Here is a 27,436-nt window from a genome sequence, read left to right as displayed (position 1 = left end):
TTCATTTGCTTTGTCCAATTTCACTTCCAATCGAAGGTGTTTACATTTTAGTTTTTTTTTTAATTCCAGCTCATTTAGGATTTCACTTGATATTCTTTTTTTTTCTTTTTCCCCCCAAAACCATTCCACATTTTATTTCCTTTCAATGCCAAAAACAAAATCAACGAGAGTAAAAATTCACAACGATGCCGCCGCCACCGTGCGGACGCAGGGCGGCGAGCGAAGGGGAAGGTGGGCCGGGGGTGGGTGGGGGGGGTGGAATCCGACGCAAGTTTCGGCTCGAGCCGGTCGACTTCACCGGCCGTCCACAGCGAGCGCGCAGTACACGGGGAGGGCAGCCACCCGGATACGGGGGCACGGGGGGCAGGGGGGGGGTTGTGAGCGCGGGCATTTCGGCCGTGTCGCGTGACGGCGCTGCTGGAGCTGCCGCTGCCGCCACCCCCCCCCCCTCGTGGCGCCGCATCCGTCCCGCGTGTAAAGCAATTGAGACAATCAAAACGACACAAAAAAATATACGCCACCATGTCCTAGTCATAAAATACTAAGCATAAAAACTATGACCTGTCCAAATGCATACCGTGACTATAACACAGCGCGCAAGATTCATATTTTTTACAAACTAAGAGTTATATTACAAGTTGTTTAAATCCAATTTTAGAGATCTGTGTACAGCTCGTAACATCTTATCTAACCCGAGCGAACATCCCTCCGCTCTGCTCGCTGCCAAATTACCGTAAATATAGCAATATCAAAACAACAACGCGGCCGCCTGACAATCCCGATCGCTTCCAAGCCACGGGTCAAATTGAACGCAGGCAGACGGCCGTCGGCGGGGTGGGGGTCCCCAGCCAGAGGGGGCGGGCCGTGGTGACGAGGTCGTGACGAGGTCGTGACGAGGTCGCTATCGCCTCCAGGAGCGCGACTCGTCCTCTTCCTCCTCCTCGTCATCGTCCTGCAGCAGCGTGTCGTCGGTGGCCTCACCCTCCTGGCGCACACGCACGGTCACACGCACCGTCACACGCAAGGTCAAGGTCACACGCAAGGTCAAGGTCACAGTGACACACACGGTCAGTCACAGTCACAGTCACACATACGGTTACACGTATGCAGATACACACACGGGGTTACACACACCATACACGATTCCACAGATGTTTACGCTCATACGTGCACACGCAGTTACGCACGCACGTACAGACGCTAAAGCAGACGGTTACACACTCAATAGGCTCATGGTTGTGCCGAGCCAGGCGCCTGGCACGAGAGCCCACGATGCGTCCCTAACCGCGTCGCTCGCAGCAGCGCCACCACACGCTCCGCCACGACCGCCTCTCATCGCAGCAGCGCCACCATACGCTCCGTGACGACTGCCTCTAGCAGCAGCGCCACCACACGCTCCGCCACGACCGTCTCGTACCTCCTCCTCCTCCACGTCCTCGTCCTCGGGTTCCGCCGACGTGGACGCCATCTTTGGCTTGTGCCAGGAGAGCACGAGGTCTCGGCCTTTAAAGCGCGCGCCCTGTGTCGCGGCCTGAGACAGCACGCGCACAGCGGGAGACGCGGACGGGGAGACACGGAGAGAAGGACACGGGGGGTCATCGACTTGCAGGGAATTCGCGAGTGGAAACGCGGACTTGACGATCAGTGCGAGACCCAAGAGAGAGCCCTCTCGGACACTGGGCAAGCGACGTCAGACTCGCTTCTGGAATGCCACGATGTAAGACTCTCTAACGTGCTTTGCTCATGTTGCATCGAGGATAACGACAGACAAAAGACAAACGATACTCTTTGCTTCTTTCGGTAAAGTCACGTAGGTATAAAATAAATCACGACGTTTCGATCGCAACACAAGCGGTCATCCTCAGGCGAAAAAAATATAATCCAGCAGTTAAACTGCTACGCGACTTTACCTTAACCAAAGAGTATGGATTCCTGCAGTCACGAAAGCTTCAAATGAAGATTAAAAGACCAACGAGACAAAAAAACGAGGCGAGAAATAATTGATTGCTAAATTGAAACGTGACACCTGAATCGCGACACTTGGAATCGCCAAGTGAATCGATCCAGGCCTCGTACAACGCGTGCCCCGTGTGGCCAACACCGGCCTTCCCGTTTACCGATGAAAACGGATGCGCGAGCGAGCGACCGGCGCCGGCAGCACGGGGAAGCGCCGGGGCCTTGCAGGCAACGCTGGAGTCTCGCGCGGGGAGAGGGCGACACTCACGTGCTCAGCCTCCAGTCGCGTCTTGAAGGTGACGACGGCCGACGAGGACCCCTCTTCGCTGCGGAAATCCTCCACCTCCCCTAGACTCTACTCACGCCCACACGACCAAAGCACCATGTCACTGTTGCTCTTGCACGCAGATTGCACACGCACGCACATATACACACGCACGTGCTAAAATCGCCGATGCATAAAAGGTGGTCGGGCGTGGTGCTGGCCATCCACCGCCTCGTGTGCCATGCCAGCCTGCATGGGTGCTCGCGAACAGCACTTGCTGCGAGAGTCTTAAGGCTGTACACCTGCAATGCACCTCGTCTCATCAGGTCTCGTGACCCAAACAGGTTTGAGCCTCGACAAATGGCTGTGCAGTGCGTGGCAGAGGGCAGTGCAGCAAAATCCAGTTGTACTCTACTTTGAACTCCCACATCTATGCTCCCCACCGCTTTTTATCAACCTGAAGGGTGGAGTGAAGCCATCATTCAGCAGCAAAGGGGCTGTGCGTGAACACGCAGATGTACGCACAAGCACGCGTACACAACACACCCATGAGTAAACACGCGACGCACCTTGAAGTGCAGCAGGACGTCGTCCTTGTCCTCGGCGGCGAGGCCGCACACCTGCAGCGCACGCGGCCGGTAATCCAGCGCCGTGTGCGACATCAGCGGGTGACGGCCGCCCCGTGAGCCCCGGTAACCACCCCGGCCGCCCCGACCCCGCGACCCCCGCCCCCTCCCGGAGGAGCCTGGACCCCCCCGCCCGCCGCGGCCTCCGGCTCCCAGGATGCCCAAGTGAGCGGCCTGCACACGCGAACACAGGGGCGCACCGCTTAAGACGTCGGCGCTGAAACGTGCGATGACCGACGTTACGGTGCCTGTGCCAGGCTAGGTGCACGCACGCACACAGCCAAGCTCCGTAGCGTTGGACGCAAACTGCGGGAAAACAAACCGGAAAAGTCGCGACACAGGAAAACGCGAGCGAAGGCTGTAAACGGAGAGGAACGGCACGGCGACTCTCATGGAGCCGGCGTCCAGCAGCGTGACGAGCGGTGGTGATGGGAAGGGGGTGGTGGCGATGGGAAGGCGGTGGTGGCGATGGGAAGGCGGTGGTGGCGATGGGAAGGGGGTGGTGGTGATGGGAAGGCGGTGGTGGCGATGGGAAGGCGGTGGTGGCGATGGGAAGGGGGTGGTGGTGATGGGAAGGCGGTGGTGGCGATGGGAAGGCGGTGGTGGCGATGGGAAGGCGGTGGTGGCGATGGGAAGGCGATGGTGGCGATGGGAAGGCGGTGGTGGCGATGGGAAGGGGGTGGTGGCGATGGGAAGGCGGTGGTGGCGATGGGAAGGCGGTGGTGGCGATGGGAAGGGGGTGGTGGTGATGGGAAGGCGGTGGTGGCGATGGGAAGGCGGTGGTGGCGATGGGAAGGCGGTGGTGGCGATGGGAAGGGGGTGGTGGTGATGGGAAGGCGGTGGTGGCGATGGGAAGGCGGTGGTGGCGATGGGAAGGCGGTGGTGGCGATGGGAAGGGGGTGGTGGTGATGGGAAGGCGGTGGTGGCGATGGGAAGGCGGTGGTGGCGATGGGAAGGCGGTGGTGGCGATGGGAAGGCGATGGTGGCGATGGGAAGGCGGTGGTGGTGCTGGGAGGGGGGGGGTGGCGATGGGAAGGCGGTGGTGGCGATGGGAAGGCGGTGGTGGCGATGGGAAGGGGGTGGTGGTGATGGGAAGGCGGTGGTGGCGATGGGAAGGCGGTGGTGGCGATGGGAAGGCGGTGGTGGCGATGGGAAGGCGGTGGTGGCGATGGGAAGGCGGTGGTGGTGATGGGAAGGCGGTGGTGGCGATGGGAATGCGGTGGTGGCGATGGGAAGGCGGTGGGTGGTCAGGGGACGGCGGTTTGGGCCGGGGAGGGGCGGCACCTCAAACTGCAGCGTGTAGAGCCTCTTGCGCAGGTCGGACACGTCCTCGCCCGCCTGCATCTTGTTGTGCAGGTCCAGCTCCATGTCGAGCAGCTCCTTCTGGGCCTGGCAGCACAGAGAGCGGCCGCCTTAACCGACCCGTAAAACTAAGAGCTCCATGAACTTAAGAGGCAGGGGGAGGGCCCTCATCCAGCAGCGGAGAGACAAGTACCGTCAATGTGAACACTCAGCGATGACCTCCAAGCCACATCGGGCGCAAAGGGCGGCGCAGTTTCCCTCCCCTCAGCCATCCGTGCTGTAGGCTCCCTGCCAAGTCGAGGCTCAAGTCCTTTGTTTTTACTGATCGTGTGTCTGCCTCTGCAATAAATAACTACGCCAAACCGCTTCTTCCACACAGCATCTCGAGATGTGGTCACGTTGAGACGATCTAATTCTGCATTTGCCTTGCATAGACTTGGACAGAGATACAGACTGGCATAAATGCCCAAAGGCTCAGAGACCCAGAGAGTCCCCTAACACGTATGTACTCTATGTTGAACTTCTTACACTGTCCATTGCCAACCGTGCTAATCGGTTGACTACAACGGAACCATCAGCCTCACAGAGACACCCGAGGAATCGCAGAGACATTTGACCATCTCTCTCTCTCTCCAAATAAACTCCCGTTTCTTCTCAACAGCACCCGCGAGACTCCGCCACACCTCCCGGACGCGAACCCACGACGCGTTGCTACCGCGTCGACGGCACGCAAGCCCGGGGGGGCAGCGGCGCCGCCGCTCTCCGCACCTCGGACTTGGAGCGGCGGCGCGTGGCGACCGGCGCGGGGGCCCCGGCGGGGGCGGCGGTCTTCAGCTCGTCCTGCAGGCGCGAGATGTTCTGCGACAGTTCCTTGAGCGTGCGCATGATCTCGGTGTCCTCCTCCCCCTTGGAGGCCTTGCTCTTCTCCAGCTTGGAGATCAGCATCTGCGGGACACCGCCAATGGACACGAGCGTCACGAGCGGCGACGGCGGCACCAACATCCGCATCCGCGCGCGCGTGGCCGTAGCGTCGGGAAAGCACAAACACGCTGGTTAAAAATGTTCCCAGGAAATCCCCACCGAGTCTCAAGGCTGTTGCTCAGGAGGGCATTGACAAGTTATTTTCAGAATGGGGCGATGGTGCTGCTGCTGTGTGAACCCAGTTGAGTAATTTTCAGGTCGTTTTTGAGCATTGGGATGTTTGGCCAATACGGTGTGTGTGTGTTATAGCTTTGGGAGGAAACCAGAGAAACCCAGAGGGAACCCATGCAGAACAGGGGGAGAGAACACACCAACTCCACACAGAGGGGTTACCCAAGTCGGGAATCAAACCAAGGTCCTGAACCGCGGTTAACGCTCAGGTCGTCTAAGTGTTTGACTAAACCCCCCACCCTGGCTGAGAACAATAAATGTATAAATCACCTGGATAATTTCTCGGGATGAAACTTCTAATTTGCAAGGGTGCCCAAGTGACACAAGAGTCAGGCCGTCTTTCCCAGGGTTTATTGCGACCTCGTTCAAATGGCACTCACCGCTAACGGACACCTCCAACCACTATGATGGCTTGGAGTTTGGAACAATGACCCCAACTGAATGGGGGGGGGGGGGGGGGGGTCGATCAACGGATAGCATCCTGACCCCGGCGTCACAGTTCGACAGCAGTCCTGCACCGCACCTTCTGTGTCTCGATCTGCTTCTCCAGGATCTCTTGCTTCATCTTCCTCATGTCCTGCTGCATCTTTATCGCCTCCTGCTGCGAGACGCGACAAACGGCACAATCACTCCGCGGTTTCCACCCAACGAGGGCTCCGTGCCGAACCGCACCGGAGCATTGCACGGCAGATGCGGCCGTCCCCTCCGCCGCCGCCGGGGGACCATTCGGAATCACAACAGCGCGACTGCGTTCACCAAACCGCGGACCACACAGCAACACCGTTGCCCACTTTCATTGTGCTCCGCCGGCGTTTCAGGCGTTCGCCCGCCAACGTCGGCATCAACGCATCGACAGATAAACGGCGCTTGCCGGTTCCCCGGGTATTGGCGGCACCACCACGGGCGTGAGCCCACCTGCTTCTTGCGCATCGCCTCCTTGTTCTCCAGCGCCTTCTGGGCCGAGTGCGAGGAGGAGGAGCGCTGGGCGGCGCGCAGGACGGCCACGTTGTACACCGTCTTGGTGAGTCCCACCGTGGTGGAGAGGACCTGCACGGGGTGGGCGGGGGGGAGACGGGGAGGACGGGCACACGGACCGTCAGGGCCACGACCGCCGCGACCGTCACGACCGCCGTGACCGCTCACCTCCAGCTGCACGTGCGACGCAAACATGCGGAGACACGGCCGGACCATCGGTGGCCTCCCGGTTCGTGGCGTGCGGCCTCCCCCTCGCCTACGCATGTCAGCTGCACGTTTAAGAATCAAAGCGCTTTCATCAATACCAAAGCAGAGCCCAAGGCCGACAGCTGTGGATGCTGGTTTTATGATTCGTCCACGGCACAGCTCCCACCGATAGCGACCAGCGCGAGCACCGCGAAAGGCGACGGGGCCCCAACTGATCACACAGGCTCCACGTCAACGCTGCACAAGCCAGGATCACTCCGCAGTCAATATCACCCAGGCCCCAGAGTGCTCCGATTCTCACGATTCGGGGTCACGAGTTTGTCTGGTTTGCACAAGTGCTATTGTCTTGTTCTTATGGGTGAGCTGACTCTGTTACCCCGAGCAGAAGATTGGCGCCATCATTTGTTGAATTTTCATGAATAGTCAATAATCGATGCGCGCGTGCACAATTTGACGCGGGTGTCACGAGCATCAGAATGAATTTCATCGGCGAGTCGACAAATCGTCACACGCCCGATCGACTGTCATTCGCACGTGTGCTCTTGGATGACAGGCCATGGGCCAGAGCACACATCAGCGCCACCAAAGGTAGCAAAACCGTGTAGCACCGATTTATTTACACGACCAACGAGAGTGGATTTCTTGGTAACCCCACTAATTTCATCTGGCAATCAAATAATTCACAGCTACTGGTCATACAAAGAAACTGAAAGCACTCAAGTGCCACCGCCTAAAGTAGAAGTGACGAGTAATAGGTTTTTACCCTTTCAACTGGTACAAAAACTGACACCCTTATACAAGGGATCATGTACGCCTTTTGGCGTCATCTGGTCCAACACCAATGGAGACTAGGCTCTAAGAAAAGGTGTCTCGGGTATGGACCAATCAACTTCAATGACAGTGCATATTATTATCAGAGTTGTTTCTTTTTGTTTGCATTTTGACTGCTTGTGTTGTGGTTATTACAAATATGATCCCTTGTATAAAGGTGTCAGTTTTTGTACCAGTTGAAAGGGTAAAAACCTATTACTATATTTTGTCACTGGTAAAGGAGGTCTCATAGTGGAAGTGACGAGTTAAATGTCTGGTCCAAGCTCGCCCCGAGGCCGCAACGGATCACATTAGCAGCACCAGCACTAGCAGCACTGTGCTCCCAGCAAACACGGACTCCAACCCCTCCTCCACTTCCCCGTCACCTCAAACTATAGGAGCGTCACGTCGAGGGAAGCAGGGGCGGAAGGTGGGGGGGGGGTATCGCGGTATGGAGCTGGAGGAGGAAGAGGAGGGAGCCGACCCCTTACCTTCCCGGCTGTGAGGGGCGGCTCATTCCGCGCGGGGGGAAATCCCAGCCGCTCCCGCACGGGAGGCTTAGCTCCAGCCTTGCGTGGCCACGACAGACGCACACACAGCGGAGAGCAGATTCACTACGTGGCTCGCGGCCTCCCAACGAGTCACCCACACAGTCGCCCAGTCACTCGCAGTCATTCACACGCAGCAAGAGTTGCACTCACAGCGTCGCCTGGTCACCCCCATACCGTCACTTACCGAGTCGCTCACGCACAGTCGCTCACAAGTCTACGCCGGAGGCACAGCGTTCACACGGCTGGCAGTGGCCGTGCCACGCCGGCGCCCCCCTCTGGCAGCGTGCGGGGAGGGATCGCAAACCCCACCACTAACTCCTGCTCACTCCACGAAGGACCTCAACGGGCGTGGAGGGACTGGAGCCCTCATCGCGAGCGCAGGCCGCACGGGGTCACAGCGCTGCCCTCACCTTCTCACAAACCCTGGCGGCCGCCTGCACTTAACGCGGAATCGGCACGCGGGCGCCGGTGCGCGGGCCGTACCTGCGCGCTGCCGTCGGGAGACTCGCTGGGCTGCGGCTGCGGCGGCGGCGGCTCCCCGCCCGCCACTGGGCCCAGCCGCTCCTTCACCGACGGCTTTCCCGGCACAAAGCCACACGCCTGCCCCATCGGAACCTGCGGGGCAAGGGGGAAGACGCGCTCGGGTCAGCGGCGACGTCCCAGGGACGGGAGGAACGCACGGCGGGGGGAACGCGACTGGTGGGCGCGCTCACCTGTGTCGGGATTCCGCCGCCCATCGGCGGGAGTTGCGGTGGCGGGGCGCCGGGGCCCATCTGGCCGTTGGCGTCGCGGTGCCAGTAGACGCGGATGAAGCGGTTGTTGAGCACGGCCTCGGTGCTGGAGATGGCGCGGCGCGCCTGGTCGTGGTTTGAGAACTGCACCAGCGCCCCCTCGGGGTCGCCGCCAAACGCCACCTGAGACGGCCAAAGTGTCAGGACCCTCGCGCAGGCCGCAAGCGGCGCCGCCCGGTGCCGCTCGGTGCCGCGCCGCCACGATACCGCACCGCAACACCACACCGCCACTCCACGACAATGCCCGGTCGCAACCCGGTGGTAGCGCGTTCGCCGCTCGGCATCATTCAAAACGACCGGACGGTCACGGTGCGCTGGGGTCATCGTCCAAATTTTTTTAAATGACACTGCAAATTACTCAATTGGGATTACACGCGGCAACATCACCCCTACCGCTGTGCGTCTACGAAACAAAACAGCGCCTCCCCCCGTAACAGTCGCCGACACCAAACGTACTCAATTGTCACTATCACTCCGGCGCAGGAGAATGTGTTCGGCAGACGTCGTCCCCATCTCCCTCCTCTCTCCAAAAACCCCTCCTCCCTGTGCCAAACAAAAGCACGGGGAAATCGTACGACCGTCGGCAAAGCCTTGGCGACAATCCCCACGCTGGCCGAAGCCCCCCCCCTCTCCCCACCTGGATATTGACGATGGTCCCAAACTTGCAGAAATGGTCGTTGAGCTTGGTGATGTTGTTGAGCTCCTTGGGCACCTTGCGGATCTCCAGCCGCGTGCTGTCGTACTGCTTCCGAGCAAACGGCGGCTTGCCCTGGCTGTTGTACGGCGGTCTGTTACTGCGCACACACAGATCCCCCCCCCCATGTAGCTTTAACAAGACTGTTGGGACAAGTGCTGTTCGCAAGCACCTATGAAGGCCGGCATAGCACACAAGGTCGATGGGTGGTCGGCACCACGCCCGGCCGCCTTTGTCTCCCCGAGTGCAGATGTTTACACACCATACTAGGAACTCATTTGAGGCTAAGTCAACCGAGGGGAAGGCCCAGGACCGGTTCATATTAATCGTCACCGGTGTTGGCCATGAGCAGAAATCAAACAAACACATCACACATATACAGACGCACGTGCACACGCACAAACACAATAGATGTGTACACTCAAGTAAACATATGCACACACACACAAAGACATGTAAATACAAGTGCCAGTGCACAAATATAAGCACAAAGGCACATGCATGAACGCACACACGCAGCAGCAGGTGCATGTCAACCCATGTGCTCATGCACGCAAACACAACAGATGCATGCACAATCACACACACGACCATGTAGACACACACTCAAGACACACGGGGCGACGTCACGGTGCATCACGAGTCAGAGAGTCCAGCAGTACTGGCGAGAGGAACTCCGATGCCAGGTACGGTGCATGCAAGGACCACTGCTGCAGCTGCCACTGCCTGGTGCCGCTGGGGCTTTGGCTCACTTTTATTTTATTATTTCCATTCTACGTGACTTTACCGAAAGAACCAAGAAGATTTTGCTCACTTTTCGAACCAGGGCTTCTTGACGAGCGGCCCGTCCAGGAGGCCGCCCGGCCGCTTGCGAGGGTCCGGCTCCACCACGATGCGCGCAGCGCCAGGGCCCGGCCCGTCGCGCACACCCGGGGGTGGCGGCCCTCCTGCGCCGCACACCACACAAGGCTCTGGGGTCAGCTCGTACGGTGGAGGCTATCGGGTCGAAGCTCAGCAGCAAGGATAGGACATCAGGCGGGCAAACACGCACCGCGAACGCACCACACTCGCACGGGGCTGGGCGAGTGAAGCCAGCAGGGCTCAGGAAGCTCACGATTAAGGAGTTGGCTGAGCAACAGGGCACGTGGGAGTCGGGCCTAACTTCTCACCGAATATTTGCTCGGTCACTGGTAAACTGGAGTAGCTGGCACGTGGCTGGCAGTAGCCACAACCATGGCAAGATGTATACTGGGTGTGGTGTGCTGGGTGCAGATAGAGCGTGCCAGATGGCGGAGCGGGAATAGAGTGCGGGTACCTCTGGGGCCGCTGTGGGGCTCTCCGGACGTGAGGCCTATGAGGTTGGGCCGCAGGTTCTGGTGTCTCGGGGGGAACGGCCGGAAGGAGGAGCGAGCGGGGCCCGTGAGGCTCGGAGACTCGGGGTTGTAGCCGTCCGGTTCATAGGGGTCTGGCATGCCACACCGTCACACACACAACCCACATGGGATACCCCACAAGCCACAACACACACTGTTATACAACACATGCAACAACCGCCATGCCCCACCATGTCATACGACATCACACACCACACCGTCGCAACACACCATACACCGTCAGACCACACCATACACCGCAAAACAAACCACCCTAGGTATGCAAAGACACCCCGTGATGCTATCACGGGGCGTGTGGGTGCTGTGTGTGCAGTACGCGCAGTAAGTGTTTTGTGTGCCGTGTGTGTTGTAAGTGGTGTGTGTGCTGTATGTGCAGTGAGTGTCGTGTGTGTGCTGTATGTGCAGTAAGTTTTTGTGTGCTGTATGTGCAGTAAGTGCTGTGCGTGCAGTATGCGCAGTAAGTGTTTTGTGTGCCGTGTGTGTTGTAAGTGGTGTGTGTGCTGTATGTGCAGTGAGTGTCGTGTGTGTGCTGTATGTGCAGTAAGTTTTGTGTGTGCTGTATGTGCAGTAAGTGCTGTGCGTGCTGCCCATGTTTCTGTGTGCGCTGCCCACATGCTGCCCTACGCACGCACCCATGTTGTACTGAGATGCCTGGGGCAGCAGTGGAGGCGGTGGGATGTGGATGCCGGGTGGAGGAGGAGGGGGGATGGTGGGCACCGGTTTGGACACGGGCGGGGGAGGCCCGTCGATGCGGGACCCCGGTAGGGGCGGGGGTCCTGGGCACAGCAAAGGGGCACACAGCAAGGTTAGTGGTGGGGGGGGGGGCGACACACTCGGGGACAATGCACTGCTGTCACGCCGCACAAGGTGTGTTTGAGGTAACGGTGCGTATGGAGCAGAAGCTTGTGGTTAGCGCAGCACGCCATGATTCCAGCGACTCAAGGTCAATTCCTGCTCGCGGCCAACATTACTGACAAATATCTGAACCAGTCCCGTCCCTTCTTTAGGTCAACTCGGCCTTACAGGACTAGTCGGTGCGATGTATATATATATATATATCACCATCCGGGAAGACAAAGGCGACGTGGCGTGTTGCTAGGCACACCACCCCCTCGTGTGCCGTGTCGGCTTTCACAGGTCCTTGCTAACAGCACTTGCCCCAACAGCCTATAAGACTTTACACCATTGGAACCTCATTTGCCAGTAAAAAATATGATAATTGGTTTTTTACCCTTCTATCTGGCAACAAAACTGACACCTTTTTTACAAGGAGTCATGTTTGCATAGACCACAATACCTCCAGTCATAATGCAAACAAAAAACATAACTCTGTATGCACTGTCCTTGAAGTTGATTGGTCCACACCCGAGACAGCTTTCCATGTGAGACTAGGCTCTAAGGAAAGCTGTCTCGGGTGTGGACCAATCAACTTCAAGGACAATGCATACAGAGTTATGTTTTTTGTTTGCATTATGGCTGCAGGTATTGTGGTCTATGCAAACATGACTCCTTGTAAAAAAGGTGTCAGTTTTGTTGCCAGATAGAAGGGTAAAAAAACAATTATCAACCTATAAGACTGTTGAGGAATCTTTGCCTTTAGTGTACGCGTTCGCGCGAGTAATAGAACATGCGTGTGTGCATGCTGATGCGTGTCTGCATGCAGATGCGTGTGTGCATGCAGATGCGTGTGTGCATGCACATGCGTGTGTGCATGCACATGCGTGTGTGGATGCAGATGCGTGTGTGCATGCAGATGCGTGCGTGCATGCAGATGCGTGCATGCAGATGCGTGCGTGCATGCAGATGCGTGCGTGCATGCAGATGCGTGCGTGCATGCAGATGCGTGCGTGCATGCAGATGCGTGCGTGCATGCAGATACGTGTGTGCATGCAGATGCGTGTGTGCATGCAGATGCGTGCATGCAGATGCGTGTGTGCATGCAGATGCGTGTGTGCATGCAGATGCGTGTGTGCATGCAGATGCGTGTGTGCATGCAGATGCGTGTGTGCATGCACGTGCGTGCGTGAATCAGATGCGTGTGTGCATGCAGATGCGTGTGTGCATGCACATGCGTGTGTGAATACAGATGCGTGTGTGCATGCACATGCGTGTGTGCATGCAGATGTGTGTGTGCATGCACGTGCGTGCGTGCCCACCAGACACGGGTGGCAGAACGGGGGGCATCGAGCCTGGCCGTGGAGGAAGAGGAGGTGGAGGCCCCAGGAGCGATGGTGGGGGTCCGAGGAGGGAGGGTGGTGGGGGCAGGTTGGGAGGGGGCCCCCCCTGGGGTGGGGGGTCCAGCAAGGGCGTGGGGGGCGGGGGAAAGGGGATGATCCCCGGCAGATTCACGTCCTCCACCACCAGCGGGTCGGCGCCGTGGTCAAAGGGACACATGTCCCCTCGCATGCAGAACCCCTTCTCTGCATCGCGCACACAGATACACACACACACCATTAACACACCTACACAACAACACACGCACCCGTATACACACACACTTTGTTATACATGAACAACAACACCAACACAAGCACACAAAAACAAGACAAACCAAGCGATACACGCTGCTACTCACGCTATTGGTACAGCTGACGCTGCTTCTGCAACTCCGAATAGGACTACTGCTGCGGCTACAACTGCTGCTGTGACTATTGCTACTGTTACGACTGTTTGTGCCTCACGTGTGAGGGGGAAACACTACCCCATACAGACAGAACAGGTAGACTTTACATTTTTGCTGTACCGTCTTCTCCTGGCGAGCTATGTCCCCTGCTCGACGCCCACGGCAAGGGAGTTTCACAACATTTGTGCGATGAGCCACTAACCCTCGAGTCCACTGCTGGACTACAGACGTGGATAGTCATCTCCATCCGGCTACTAATGCGGATGCTACTAATGCTGATGCTACTACTGCTGATGCTACTTACTGCTGATGCTACTACTGCTGATGCTACTACTGCTGTTATTATTACTGCTGCTACTACTTCTGTAGCTGCTACGACTAATGCTCTTACTACTGCTGGTGCTACTAATGCTGATGCTACTACTGCTGTTATTATTACTGCTGCTACTGCTGGTGCTACTACTGCTGATGCTACTACTGCTGTTATTATTACTGCTGCTACTACTTCTGTAGCTGCTGCTACTGCTGGTGCTAATGCTGCTATTGCTGCAGCTACTGCTGCTACTACCACTGCTGCTGCTACAGCTGCACCGTCGAGGCCCTCACCGTCGTAGTCCCGGCAGCGCGCCTTGTTCGGCACCACGGGAGGTCCGGGCGGTCCTTTACCAAAGGTTGGTGGGGGCCCGGTGATGTGGTTGTTGCCACGGTAACCAGGGCGCGTCTCCGTGGCGATGGTCGCAGGGAGACCCGGCACGGGGGCCGCCGGGGGGAACTGCGTGGAAGGAGCGGGCCCCCCGGGGACGACGGTGCTGGGCACGTACCCCTCCGCCGGTACGTCGCCTCGCTCCCCTTCAAACTTTTTGTCACGCTCGCGGTCTGGGGAGACACGGCGCTGCTCTCTCACCACGCTGCTCTCTCACCACGCTCGCTCTCCCTCTCATGGGACACGGAGACAGGAGACACGGCGCTTCTCTCTCACCACAGTCAAATTACTGCCTGTTTTAAAGGCAAGATATGCGCCACTTTAATGACTTGCCCAGCAGGCCCACCCATCCCTTAATACGGTCAATTAAAACGGAGCGATCCACTTATGAAAAACTGCATGAAGGTCCAGTAGAACCAAAATGAATGGAGCATTGCAAGTGCGCTGATCAATAAATCCTTGGTCGCTCTTCAACCATGGCAGTTTTTGTGCTGCGATTGAAAAAAAAAAACATTGTCAATATTATTCGTTTTCAGGAATCAATTAAGTTGCTTAAATACTACTTCAATCACTGTTCCCAGTCTGGATGGAATAACTCAGGTCTGAGCCACAGGCTGGGGAATTGTTAAACAAGTCTTCATTTTGTTTTGAGAGGAATTGAGAAATACTTCACACGTCGAAGATGCCGCTGTAAGGTTAATAACCGGTGAAGATTAAGGATTACCCAATTAATCTATAGTTAAAAAAAAACACCCTGCAGTCATTTTTATTTAACTCCATGAGATTAGAGAAGCACTTCTTGCCGATCTTATAGCCTCATTGTTCCCCCGTAAGTGTTTTTTTTATATCATACGCGATATGTAATTCTGTAGCGCTCCATTAAGGCTCCATCTTACTAAAGTCTCTTTTAATTTGCCAGAAGGAACTGTTAATCCAAGGAGCAATGCACTCATGTGTAGCTAATTCTCATCTTAACTGGGGTGACAGTACCAGGAGTTAGTCATACAAAGACGCTAATATCTGTCAACTCATCACAAGTAATGCAAAAAGAGTGGATGGAGCTCAGCGTATTATTTCAGAGAAGCTCTTCATAGTTGCAGGATGAATTGCACAACTTTTAAAAGAGTGCCCTACTCGTATTAGTCACAGGTTGTAAAGCTTCAAGTAACATACAATAGAGATATTCGGATCCATTATGAACGAGATATGAACTCGACTTCCAGAGATGACTTGACCAAAAGCGTGCTCATGATTATGGGTGGGCCCTGAAACGTGCCGAATAAATCAGAATATAAGAGCTCGAAAAAGTCACGAGCCTTCGAATCCACGTCATTATCATAACGTGCATTAAGCAGATATTAATTCGAAGCATCTTATCATAATTAGGTGATAAAATAACACGGGTATTTGGCAAATTCTGAACAGACAGACGAGGCTTAGGTGGGCGATAGAGGATTACAGTGAGGGCAGGTAGTTGGCTCGTGAGTATGAATGAGAAAGACTCAAAGGTAGGAAAGTCCCCAGAATGTTTCTCTTTACGTTGTGATCACGACAACAAATACCCCCTCGCCCCTCAGTAGCTGCTTCATAAACTGACGTATCATTTAAAGGAGAGGCATAAATCAAGGAGGTATTATCATTTGCACTGAGAAAAGTCTCAGGTCAAAAATAGAAAATCAAAGTGTGTAACGCATTATATGATCCCGACGTGTTAAAATGCATTCTATGATCATTGCTTTAGAAGATTATGTTCCATGATGAGTGAACATTATGTAACACAAGGCGCGAGTTTACACTTAACTATGGGAGGTGTAACTGTGATAATGGGAACCTTAATAATAATCAATCCTTATTTTATGTGCCAATATATCTCCTTCAATAAAGTAGGCATCAGTGCACATTACACAAGAACGGGAACAGTACAGGGAGTATAGAGCAACAAAAATAAAATAAGAAAACCATCACGACCTCATCGTCTAACACAGATTACCAGCATTCTTAGGGTTCACGGGGGTGACATGGGGACAATAAGATGAGGAAATGGGAGGCAAGAGGTACAACACAGGGGTGGGTGAGAGACCGAGACTGGAGACACGGGGAGGGAAATGCGGAGGTAGGCACACGGGGGACAGGAGACATGGCAATGGAAGACACGGGGACAAGAGACACAGGGACAAGAGACAAGGGGACGAGAGACAGAGTGACACGGGGACGACAGACGGAGTGACGCGGAGACGGGAGAGCTCACCCTTGCTATGACTGCGCGGGGGGTGAGCGTCGCGCGACCGCTCCCAGCTGCGGCTTCGGCTGCGGCTGTGTCCCCTCCTGCGCTCGCGCTCGTAGCGATCGCGGTACGAGTCGCGCCCGCCTCGCCCGTCCCTGCCCTCGCGCACGTCGGCCCCTCTCCCGTCCCGCGCGTCCCGCCCGTCGCGCGCCTCCCTCCCGTCGCGCCCGTCGCGTCCGTCGCGGGACGAGAAGCGCTCGTACTCGCGTCGGCGGGGCCGCTCGTCCCTCCGCTTGTCATCACGGTTCCTGCGATGGCAAAAAAAAAACGGCGCCGTGAGCGCCGGTCGCTGCCAACTCGCCGAGCCTTTCTCCGTCGCTTACAATGTCGTCGCGTGGACTAGGAAGGGTGCGTGCGCCGTTAGCCTGTGTGTGTGATATTAAATATTTGGGAGCGCGCCACAGTGGTTAGTGCGCTGCGCGACAAACCTGGTGACCCGAGTTCGAGTTCCTGCTCATGGCGATTATCTGAACTGGTCCTGGGCCTCCTCTAGGTCGACAAATGAGTACCTAGTGCGGTGTGTATACATCGCCACTAGGGAGACAAAAGGCAGCTAGGCGTGGTGCTGGCCACCCATCCCCTCGTGCCGTGCCGGCCTTAATAGGTGCTCGCTCACCGCACTTACCCCAAAAGTCTGTTACGGCTATATGGGGGAAGCTTTGGTGTTAAAAATGTGTGGGTTGTACAGTGAGTTAATTGTATAAAGCTTACATGTCATATACAGCATGTACGCTATATACTGTAAACAAGTGTACGTTATAGGCAATGTGTGTGCGCTGGAGACAGCATGTACATTCTGTATAGCAGGTATATTAATAAGCTGGCTTATCCAGGAAAGCCCCAGTAAGTCTAACGACTCTTTTTCAGGAGGGTCATGATGAGTTTTCACAGTTTGGGGTGATGGTCGCTACATACAATTTGTCGTGTTAGTTTTCAAATTAAGAAAATTTGGACCACGAGGCCGGCACATGATAGAATATTCTTCCGAATGTTGTCAAAATATATTTAACTAGCTTCTTTGCTCGTCCTAGGACGGAAGCTGTAATTTTGATTTAAAGCTTTTGTGACTGCTGGAATTCATATTATTTTGGTCTTTCAGTAAAGTCAAGTAGATAGAAAAATAATAAAAATCACGACGTTTCGATCGCAACACGAGCAATCGTCTTCAGGTGAAAAAATACAGCAGGCGGACTGCTGAGGCAGGAGAAATATAGCGAGAGAACTACTGCAGCAAGAGGTTATATCACTTTGAAATGGGTACAACCCAAGGGTTAAGTGGGCAGGGCTAGTAATGAAATTTACAAGTACAGTAGAACCTCTGGTCACGAACGCTTCTGACCACGACCAAATCGGGTTCCGACCAAAAAATTCACAAAAATTTTGAACCTGGTCACGAACACAAACTCGGGTGGCAATCAAACACGGCTGCGGCCGATTTCCCCTTCCACGCCATTTTTTTTGTAAGCGCCAAATTTCCTGTTGTTTGTTTACAAACAACAGTGACCCATGTGTGGCCGCTTGCTCACTCAGTCTCGCTTAGTAATGGTCTCGGTCAGACGTGCGCTCATATTAATTTTGTGAGTGTAGTCATACCCCTCCCCCCTCATTCAAGCCGTAATTTAGAGAGCGAAAGCGCTGAGTACAGTACGTAAATCGCTAACATAAGAACCCGTTAATCTCTTCTCGCATCATTCATACGATGATGCGGTGAAGTAAACGTTCATACGATATTATGGTGAATGCTTCCAAAAACAATACTGTATATAACAATATTACTGTTAACTTACTTTCAATAGAAACATGAATTGCTCGTACAAATATTCTCTCTCAGAATCGACCGACTGATGTAGCAGACGAAACAATCATCTTGTTGAACGATTCTAAACCTTGACGCGGCAATGTTAGTTTTCTCTGTTCAAGGTTTTCTCAGTGTTATTCAATGTTTTTACATTTAGTTTACTATTACACTCTGAATTCTATGGCCTAATTAACTATTTTTGTGCTTAAAAATCTTTAAAAAACAATATTTATATACACTTCGTAGGAGTCTGGAACGGATTAATCATATTTACATACAATCCAATAAGGAAATTAGGTTCGAGTCACGACCAAATCGGGTTGCGACCAAAGTCATGGAACGAATTATGGTCGTGACCAGAGGTTCTACTGTAATAATGTATACCTCGGCCATTGTATTGCAGGAGATTAGCGTGTCAATCTGTTAATGTAACCCCACGACGACGGTGCTGAAGAAGCCATTGTATTTCTAGAGATTAAAGATTAGCATGTCAATGTGAGATGGTTCCCGCAGTAGTGGCTATGTTAATGAGACACATTCAGCCGATTAAACAACGAAAGCCACCGCTACATCGAGGAAAAGGGAAGCAGCGGCTATGTTAGTGAGACATTTAGCCTGTTAGTGTAATTACATTTAACAAGGTAATGTAACTCAGAGAGTCAGAAATAACTGTTAACATCGGCAGGTAGGATGGAAGCATCACAGCCAGTTATGCCTTTGCCTGGTTAATAACATCCTTCCAATGATTGCTCGGTTTGTACCCATCATCTCGGTTGAAATTGTGTCTGTGTTTATATATCTGGATGGCTTCATGAACAAATCTTTGTCGATTGCCAGTTGGTTTGCATAGTACCTTCGTCTTGGAGAAATAAATTTAATGTGTGCCCACAGCATTAAAACAATGACCAGCCACGGCAGAAGTATTAGTCCTACCGTTTCAGATCCGCTTTGTGTTCACGAACACGGCCTGAGACATGTCGCTTGGTTTCTCCAATGCAACTACTGCCGCAGGCACAGCTTAGTTTGTAGACACCGGGGTATTGCATGTCAGGGATCACATCCTTCACAGATGGGACGTTGAATCGAACCTGGATCTTGTGTTTGCTCATGATTTTGGAAATATTTTTGGTGACCCCTGCTGTGTATGGCAAGGTGATGGTTTTGATTGGGTCCTCAGGTGGTTCTCTCCCAACGGTTGGGGTGACAGCTTTACGGATTGTGCAATCCGAATATCCATTCATCTTGAGGGCTTGGTGTACGTGCTCCAGTTCACTGGCTAGGTGGTGATGGTCGGAAATGCAAGTGAATCTTGCACAAAAGTATGTGATCAAACACTTCACTTCATGTCACTGTAGCACTGTATTAATGGCAGTGATTCTTGCACAAAACTATACGTCATAAAACACCTCACTTCATGTTACTGTAGCACTGTATATAACTGTTCAAATTCACTGCTCTGATACTTTATTCTCTTCTGCCTTCGATAGCTGGGGTTGAAATAAATTTGAAATCGATATAATATTTGGGAAATCACCTAGAAATGTCTATTTTACCATGATGTAGAAGCATAAATTAGACTTACCTTTTGTCTCGAGTGCTGAAGAAATACATATACACCAAATCCACTGTGTTGCTGCGTATAATTATTTATTAGATTCACTTTCAATAAAGAAACGTCAAACTTGAAGTGAATTTGCGGAGAAAAAAAATTCCGCTCGACTTTCTTCTGCGTGAGTGTTAACAACATCCACCCGCTCATGAATATTACTGAGGGGGGGGGGGTGCGGCATGTGGAGTGACTTCACGCGCATTACACACAAACAGACATTCTTGGCTCATAGTACTAATGTCCACTGTGAAGCGGAGAGCGCATATGATTAATATGATTAATACACCCCCAGTATTAATCAGGGAGGCCATTGCAATCGAACCATGAACCTTTACAAGCAGCAGCAAACGTTCTTAACCGCTGGGTCACGTCACCACCCGTGTGTTGCGCGTGTTGTCGTGCGTGTTGTCGTGTGTGTTGTCGTGCGTGTTGTCGTGCGTGTTGTCGTGTGTGTTGTCGTGCGCGTGTTGTCGTGTGCGTGCTGTAGCATGCATCCTGCCACTTGCCTGTTATCCCTAGACCCAGCGCTCAGCTGCTTGGGGCTGTGACTTTTCCTCCGCCCCGGCTTGCGGCTGTCGCGATCCTCCTCAGCAGAAGGAGGTGGCGCGTGCTAATCACACGCACGTGCAACACGGGGTCACGCACAACAACGGCCGCCATTCACCACTGAGTGTAGGTGACATCACCACAACACGTGTGCCAGGCAGGGTGCATACTCTTAGGTTTTTTCGGTAAAGTCACGTAGGTAAAAAATATAATTAAAATTAATAAAAGTAATAATAGAAATAAAATAATAATAAAATCACGACGTTTCGGAGGCAACACAAGTCTCCGAAATCAGATGGGACCGTCACAGCTAGATTTGCTGCATCAACACTTGATACAGCAAATCTAGCTGTAGCTGTGACGGTCCCACCTGATGACGGAGACTTGTGCTGCCTCCGAAACGTCATGATTTTTATTATTATTTTATTTCTATTATTACTTTTATTAATTTTAATTTAATTTTTTTACCTACGTGACTTTACCGAAAAAACCTAAGAGTATGAATCCTTGCAGTCTTGAAAGCTTCAAATCTAGAATAGGCAGGGTTCACTTTAAGGCTATGATATGAAGTGTGGAAGACTTGCTGGCAGGTGGTCCCGGGACAAACTCAGGTGTTATGGGTTGACTTCTTGAGATGACCGAAAAGATACACCACCCATGCCCTCCACCATGCCATGCTTCTGCGTTTTATCCTCCCGGCTGCTCTGCTTGTCGTTGCGAGTGCACTCCACCACTCTCCAACTGCCTAGTAGCATCCTTCACGAACCTCCCCCACAGGATAACCACGATAATGCACACACACGCGGCCCGCACCACAATGAGGTGAAACGCAACAGTCCAGGAAATCTCACCTCGTCCTTACGCTCGGGGCGCTCCTGCCAGCCGGACTCGGGCTTGGCCGGCTCGCCCTTGGGGGCCTCGGCAGGCCCTCCAGCCGTGGGCGTTATAGAGGCCGGTGCGTGTGTGGGGAGGTACGACTTGTTGTTGAGGACCTCGAAGAGCTTGTCGACGAAGCCGGCCGTATCTGCGGCACGCGATTAAGAAAGGTTGGCGGATCGTGTAGAGATTTGTGAAAATGCCAATCCCACAGGGCTGCACGGTGGTGGTATAGCAAGCAGACTCCTTTACAAACTCATCTGTGCAGACCTCTGAGTGTTCGCCACTTTATACACGTGGGATTTCCTCTAGGGGAACTCCAATTTAAATCCCACAACTAACAAAATTATATTTTAAAAATTTGCCTAAAATGTTTCTCCATTTTGAACCCGACCGTGCTATCAATGTCACAGCAAGAGACAAATAATCCATTCGCGACTCTCACAGAGCAGTGCGACCCTTTGCCCTTGAGAATAGTCCATGGAGATGGACATCACGAAACTTTCTGAAACCCTTTAAAGTGACCTGGACCACACACTAAAAGCAGTACCCGCAATGCCATATGAGAGTAATGTTCATTACATTACAGTTAAACCAATATTTTTTTAATATCAAGGATGGAATTTATCCAAATTAACTGCAAAAACAAATGTAATTTGATGGTTTTGCGTTTGTGCAGCCATTGGTGACTGGGCTGATGCACTAACTTACTGCACGTATTTACACTGGTCAATCCGAATTAAGGCAGCTGCCTGGCCTCGAACCCGGGGTCTCAGCTCTGTCAGGTCCCAAATACACAAGCTACTGCTCTGCACCACCAACGCTGCTGCTGCAAGGAAAGTTGTACAGTGAAGCTGCGACACTTATTCGCTGGCGTGCGGAGGAATCACAACTGACAGGAGCGCAGTCCCTGCCCCTGTAGCCTCACCTGGCCCCCCCACCACCAGTCTGGCGAATGTTCCAGAGACTAATGCATCTCCTGTCCTCTCGACCTGCCCATGAACTACCTGTCAACAGTCTCCTACATCAATCAATCACATTTCTCCCACCCCATTCACTCTTATCATCCATACCATTCACTCACCTTTCTCCCACCGCATTCACTCTTATCATCCACACCACTCACTCACCTGTCTTGCATACCATTCACTCAGCTTTCTCCCTCTAAATTAACTCACCTATCATCCACACCATTTACTCACCTGTCTCCCTCACCATTCACTAAATTTTCTACAAAACCCATTAACTCACCCATCTCCTTAACCATTCACTTGCCTGTCTCACATACAATTCACTCACTTGCCCACTGGACCTGTCATTTACCTGTCAACTGGACTGGTCCCTCACCTGTCCCCTGAACCCATCCCTCAGCTGTCCCCCTAACACCAGTCCCTCAGCTGTTCCCCTGACTAGCCAACTAAATCACCTGTCAACTGGAGTCCTTCACACTATTCCCAAAGGAACCCCTTCACCGGTCCCACAGTCCTGCCAGCCAACTGCTCCGTACACATAGGGTAGCCACCCGTACATAATTGGTATGGACAGTACACATTTTAATTGGGTTTCCTCAAAACCGTTTTTACTCTTTAATTTGCTAGTTTCACACCATTACTCCAAATCGTATTTACAGGATATATGATGGCTATAAAGTACAGGAAGATTTCATGTAATGCATGTTCATGCTTTACTCAAACACATGCCAGTTCCGTACATAGCCCCAAAACCAGCCCTTTGCATTTCCTACAGACCAGTTCCTTCACTGTCCATGGACTGGTAAATCAGCTGTACCAAAGACCAAGAAAATCAACCGTCACCCAGACTAGTCCCTCAAATATCCAGCAAGTGAGCCACTTTCCATTCAACAGTCCTGTCATGGACCTGTCATCTGAACTGTCCCATCACCTGTCACTAAGACTGGCCGCATTCACCGCCCCTCAAACATTCAGCTGCAAACTAGACCGGTCTCTCACCTGCCCCGCATACCACTTCCTCACTTCTCTTTGAGACTAGTGTCTCAATTATTTTCCAGGAAGATCCCTCACATATCCCAGTCCATCCATTCACCCGTCAGCTCCAACAAATCATTCATCCGTCAAATAAGACTGGTCTCCCACCTGTTCCCACGGTTACCCGTCCCACCAACCACCATCCCTCTAGCAAGTTTGTTTGGTGTCTCCAAGTCTAGGTCCTTGCCTATCTCGCCCTTCACGTCACCTCCCCCCCCTACCTTTCTGCAGGAAGACATCGAGCTGATCCACGCACAGCGCCTTGAGCTCCTTGTCGGGTTTGTCCTTCTTCACCAGCGCAATCACGTACTTCGCCAGGGCCGACGGGTCCGCATCGCAACTGCAGGAGGGACACCAATGCGGGGAGGGGGCACTTAGTAGGGACGGGGACCAAAGGACTTCTCTGGGGGACATCAATCCCCTATAAATCCCGTTTCACCCCTCTGGGTGCTCACTGCACGCCTCTAGGCCTCCCCACTCGTCTGAGAATCTTCCGATCGCCTGAGGAGAACTCGCACCCACTACATCGCCAATCACCGTCAGCCATTCTCTATCCCACTGCTGGATGAATGCCTCCCCAAACCATCGCCATCCCTCACTGTCCGGTGCTGCTACCATTAACGTCTCACTGCTGACACCATCACGGCGGGTCTAAGTCCTCCGTCTGCTCCGCGGTGGTCGTTCTCTTGGGCATCTTCTCCACTCGGGGCTGTCTTTCCGTCACCATTCTCGTGCGTCGGCCCCACACCTCATCCCGCGAGGATGCATCCCTGCACATCTACACGACTGTCCACGGTTACATTTCTATTTAAAGCTTTCGTGACTGCAAAGATTCGTATTCTTGGTTCTTTCGGTAAAGTCACGCAGAAGGGAAATAATAAAATATTATTTTTATTATTTTATTGTTTCCCTTCTACGTGACTTTACCGAAAGAACCAAGAATATGACTGTCCACGGCTCGAAAGGATCTCTCCGGGCCCCAAGTGACGCTTGCAGGCCCCACTAAGCGCATCTGTTATTACGTTTAGGCAAAAAAGCCTCACCGAATCTCGCGAATCTTCTCCAGAAGGGTCCTGGCAAGTTTTTTTTTGCAGTATGGGCCGGGCGATGTCGCTGCTGTGTGTGTACAATCCCAATTGACGAATTTTCGGGTGATTTTTCTGCACTGGAGATACTTTGGGCCAAAACCACGCACTCTGTATTTTTTTTTTATTGAAAGAAACCGGAAAACCCGAAGAAAAAAAACCACACGCAGACCAGAAAATACAAACAACTCCACACGTAAAACGAGGCCCGAGTGTGTAATCTAACGAGGGTAATTGTTTTTGTTTCTGCGAGACACCAGTGCCACCACCCACGGGCCTGTTTACCTCTCAAAAGCCACGAAACAGACCCCTGGTGGGCTTTGCTGCCTTCATCTTAGAGGCCTACACAGGCCTCGACAGACCCTCTGGCCATCTACAGACCTCCCCAAGGCCCCCTCTAGGCCCACACAGGCCTCACGAGACCCCTGCAGGGCCCGTCTCGCCACCACCAAGATGCCCACTGCCTCCACCCTCCCGGGGGTCGCTACTAGTGTGGCGGTGCGTGTGTGTGTGTGGGGGGCCTCACATGGGGTCGAGTGTCTTGGTGAGCCAGGCCTTGAGCGACTCCAGGTTCTCTATGAGCATCCTGCACGCAGGGCTCCGCGTCCCGCGCCGCGGGGCACGGGGGCTGGAGCGGGGGCTGGAGGAGCGGACGAGAAGGCGGGCAGCTACGGCGGGAGGGCTGGCGGACGACTGGCTGGCGTCCCTGTAGACTCGAGGTGGACGTCCCCCGGGGGTGAGTGGCTCTCGATTTGAGCTACTGTACTGCACTGTAGTAGCAGGATGCGCCTGCGTCTGAGGCTGGGTCCCCGCTATCGGCTTCTTGCGCCGGTGTCGCCGGACGAGCAGCCGCTGCGAGGTGTGTCGGCTGCTGTATCCACTGCTGGACGAGTGAGGAGGAGGGAGGCAGGAGGATGAGGAGGAGGAGGAATGAGGAGCGGTGTCAGCTTCACGCGGCAAGGGGCTCAGGGCCTCTCAGGTCGCATGGCTCCAGCGACAACATGGCGGCCGCGATCTCGCGAGAGCCGGCGAGTGTGAGGGCCCCCCCCTCCCCACCCCCCGCGAGATCTCAGCCACTCGGAGTGGACGTGGGGGGAGGGAGGGGCTGGGAGGAGTTTAAAGGGGGGGAGGAGGAGGGGCTACAGGGGAAGCGAATTAGGGGGAGGGGCTATGAGGGGGCTTAGATGGGGAGGGGGTATGGGGGGCTAATAGAGGGGCTATGGGGGACTAAGGGGGGGGGCTATGGGGAGGCTAAAAGACGGAGGGGGTATAGGGGGGGGCTAATAAAGGGGCAATGAGGGGCTATGGGGGGCTAAGGGGGGAGGGGCTATGGGGGGCTAATAGAGGGGCTATGGGGGAGGGGCTATTGTGGGAGGGGCTATGGGGGGGCTAAGAGAGGGAGGGGGTATACGAGGGGCTAATAAAGGGGCTATGAGGGGGCTATGGGGGGGGTAAGGGGGGGGCTAAGGGGAGGGGCTATGGGGGGCTAAGGGGGGAGGGGCTACGAGGGGGAGGGGCTATGGGGGGGGTTCCCCGTGGTGACGCAAGAGTCACCATTCTGGCAAATCGCCTGATGAAGCTGGTGGTGGTGGTTGTTGTTGTTGTACTGACCAGCGAAACGTCGTACTACTCAAGTTGTAAATGCAGTGGGTTTACTCTCGAGCGCACCCGTGTGCTGAAGTAGTTTACTAATTGGCACGTGTTGTTTACGCGACAAACCTTATTAATTGGCTGTGTCGGGTGGTGGTGGGTAAACTACACATTTATATTTACGCGATATTAAAAAATTAAACCTTTTTTAAAAACACGCTTTTATGAAATGTACTAGTAATGGCAGAACTCCACGACTCCAGGAAGTGGCCCCGAAGGTTGCCGTAACGTAAGGGACCGTGGCCAATTACAGCCAACGTCAGTTGAGCGTGGACAATTAGACCCAAGCCGAAACATAACATACAAAAAAGAATGTTTAAAAATAATTGTTTTGTTTTTTATGATAGAATATAGTATTATCATCAGTATGACATAAGTATACCAAGTTTGCAGTCGATACCACATTGGGAAGTGGGTTAAAATTGAGTTACAAGATTTGAGGATGCAAAAACGACAACAACAAAGTGATTTACACTATGAGACCTCCTTTACCAGTGGCAAAATATAGTAGTAGATTTTTACCCTTTAAACTGGTACAAAACTGACACCTTTATACAGTTTAAAGGGTAAAAACCTACTTCTATTTTTTGCCACTGGTAAAGGAGGTCTCATAGTGTAAATGCTTACCCCGAGTTCTCAATACTCTGATAGTGCGCTGTTTTTGAGTTGTACGCCTTTTGGCGTCATCTGGTCCAACACCAATGGAGACTAGGCTCTAAGGAAAGCTGTCTCGGGTGTGGACCAATCAACTTCAAGGACAATGCATATCATTATCAGAGTTGTTTCTTTTTGTTTGCATTTTGACTGCTTGTGTTGTGGTTATTGTAAACATGATGCCTTGTATAAAGGTGTCAGTTTTGTACTAGTTTAAATGGTAAAAACCTACTGCAACAAAGTGAGTTAAAAGAAAGCGTGTAATAATAAAAAAATATCTTTATTACAGAAGAGTCGGCTTTACAGGGGCCTCTCCCGGGGAGTCGAGCTAGGGGGCGACCTCGCCTCGCCTGACCCCGATTACTGAGGCAGCGAGAGCGGCTTCAGGTGTGTTCGCATGGTGCAGTGAAAGGCGTGAGACGGGGGTCAGTGAGGGGGGTGAGGGGGGTGAGTGAGAGGGGTCAGTGTGATGGGGATGAGTGTGCTGGGGTGAAAGGGGGTGAGGATGACGGGTGAGTGACATCAATCAACGTCGATCAGCAGTGATGGTGTTTGACGTCACCCTACTCATCACCCTTGTATCGCTACGACCACGGTCACTCTTCACGTGAACTTCACTCATGGATTCCTCCCCCGTAGTTAGGACTCGGTCCACCAGACAATCTGTGTTCAACCACCGCACTTCAGGTCAACAACAACAACAAGGCACTCTCACACCCACTCATCCACTCATCCACCAAATGATCCTTTATATGGCGGTACCCCGTAGTAACCAAATAATACAAAATGCCCGAGGCAATGAAATATTTTATTTCTGGGACACGAATTTTTTCTAGGGGTGTACTTAACTCCGCGACTGGGGTACCAATCAATCCGCGA

The 27,436-nt window shown here is 53.3% G+C and overlaps 1 protein-coding gene across 3 annotated transcripts; it reads right to left on the bottom strand.

Annotated features, from left to right (window-relative positions):
- Positions 1-119: 119 nt before the first annotated feature.
- LOC133349932 (RNA-binding protein 26-like) lies at positions 120-25,252 on the bottom strand. 3 transcript variants are annotated; one of them, XM_061563815.1, is made up of 22 exons: positions 24,780-25,252; positions 23,390-23,508; positions 21,138-21,310; positions 20,247-20,350; positions 16,298-16,581; positions 13,953-14,222; positions 12,880-13,143; positions 11,356-11,499; positions 10,645-10,794; positions 10,144-10,276; positions 9,273-9,429; positions 8,558-8,758; positions 8,328-8,459; positions 7,785-7,862; positions 6,217-6,348; positions 5,825-5,902; positions 4,918-5,094; positions 4,132-4,236; positions 2,791-3,021; positions 2,225-2,311; positions 1,418-1,531; positions 120-985 (listed from the first exon to the last, which is right to left on the bottom strand). In XM_061563815.1, the coding sequence occupies exons 1-22, from the start codon at positions 24,836-24,838 to the stop codon at positions 902-904; spliced, it is 3,276 nt and encodes a 1,091-aa protein (XP_061419799.1). In that variant the 5' UTR covers positions 24,839-25,252; the 3' UTR covers positions 120-901. The 3 variants fall into 3 exon arrangements, with proteins under 3 accessions (XP_061419799.1, XP_061419800.1, XP_061419801.1); XM_061563816.1 differs by having other exon boundaries at positions 4,132-4,230; XM_061563817.1 differs by lacking the exon at positions 7,785-7,862.
- Between the last annotated feature and the right edge of the window lie 2,184 nt (positions 25,253-27,436).

This window comes from Lethenteron reissneri, chromosome 32 (genome assembly GCF_015708825.2).
Source record: "Lethenteron reissneri isolate LAM-NWPU_2019-01 chromosome 32, ASM1570882v1, whole genome shotgun sequence".
Classification (NCBI taxonomy): Eukaryota; Metazoa; Chordata; class Hyperoartia; order Petromyzontiformes; family Petromyzontidae; genus Lethenteron; species Lethenteron reissneri.
The sequence above is the reverse complement of the archived record's forward strand: the minus strand, read 5'-3'. Positions and strand labels throughout refer to the sequence as shown.

Coding starts and splice junctions, on each gene's coding strand:
- LOC133349932 (XM_061563815.1), bottom strand. CDS start 24,838: ATGCTCATAGAGAACCTGGAGTCGCTCAAGGCCTGGCTCACCAAGACA. Junction 10,795..11,355: donor GGCATCTCAGTACAACATGG/GTGCGTGCGTAG, acceptor GTGGCATGCCAG/ACCCCTATGAACCGGACGGC. Junction 7,863..8,327: donor CTCCCGACGGCAGCGCGCAG/GTACGGCCCGCG, acceptor TGGCCACGCAAG/GCTGGAGCTAAGCCTCCCGT.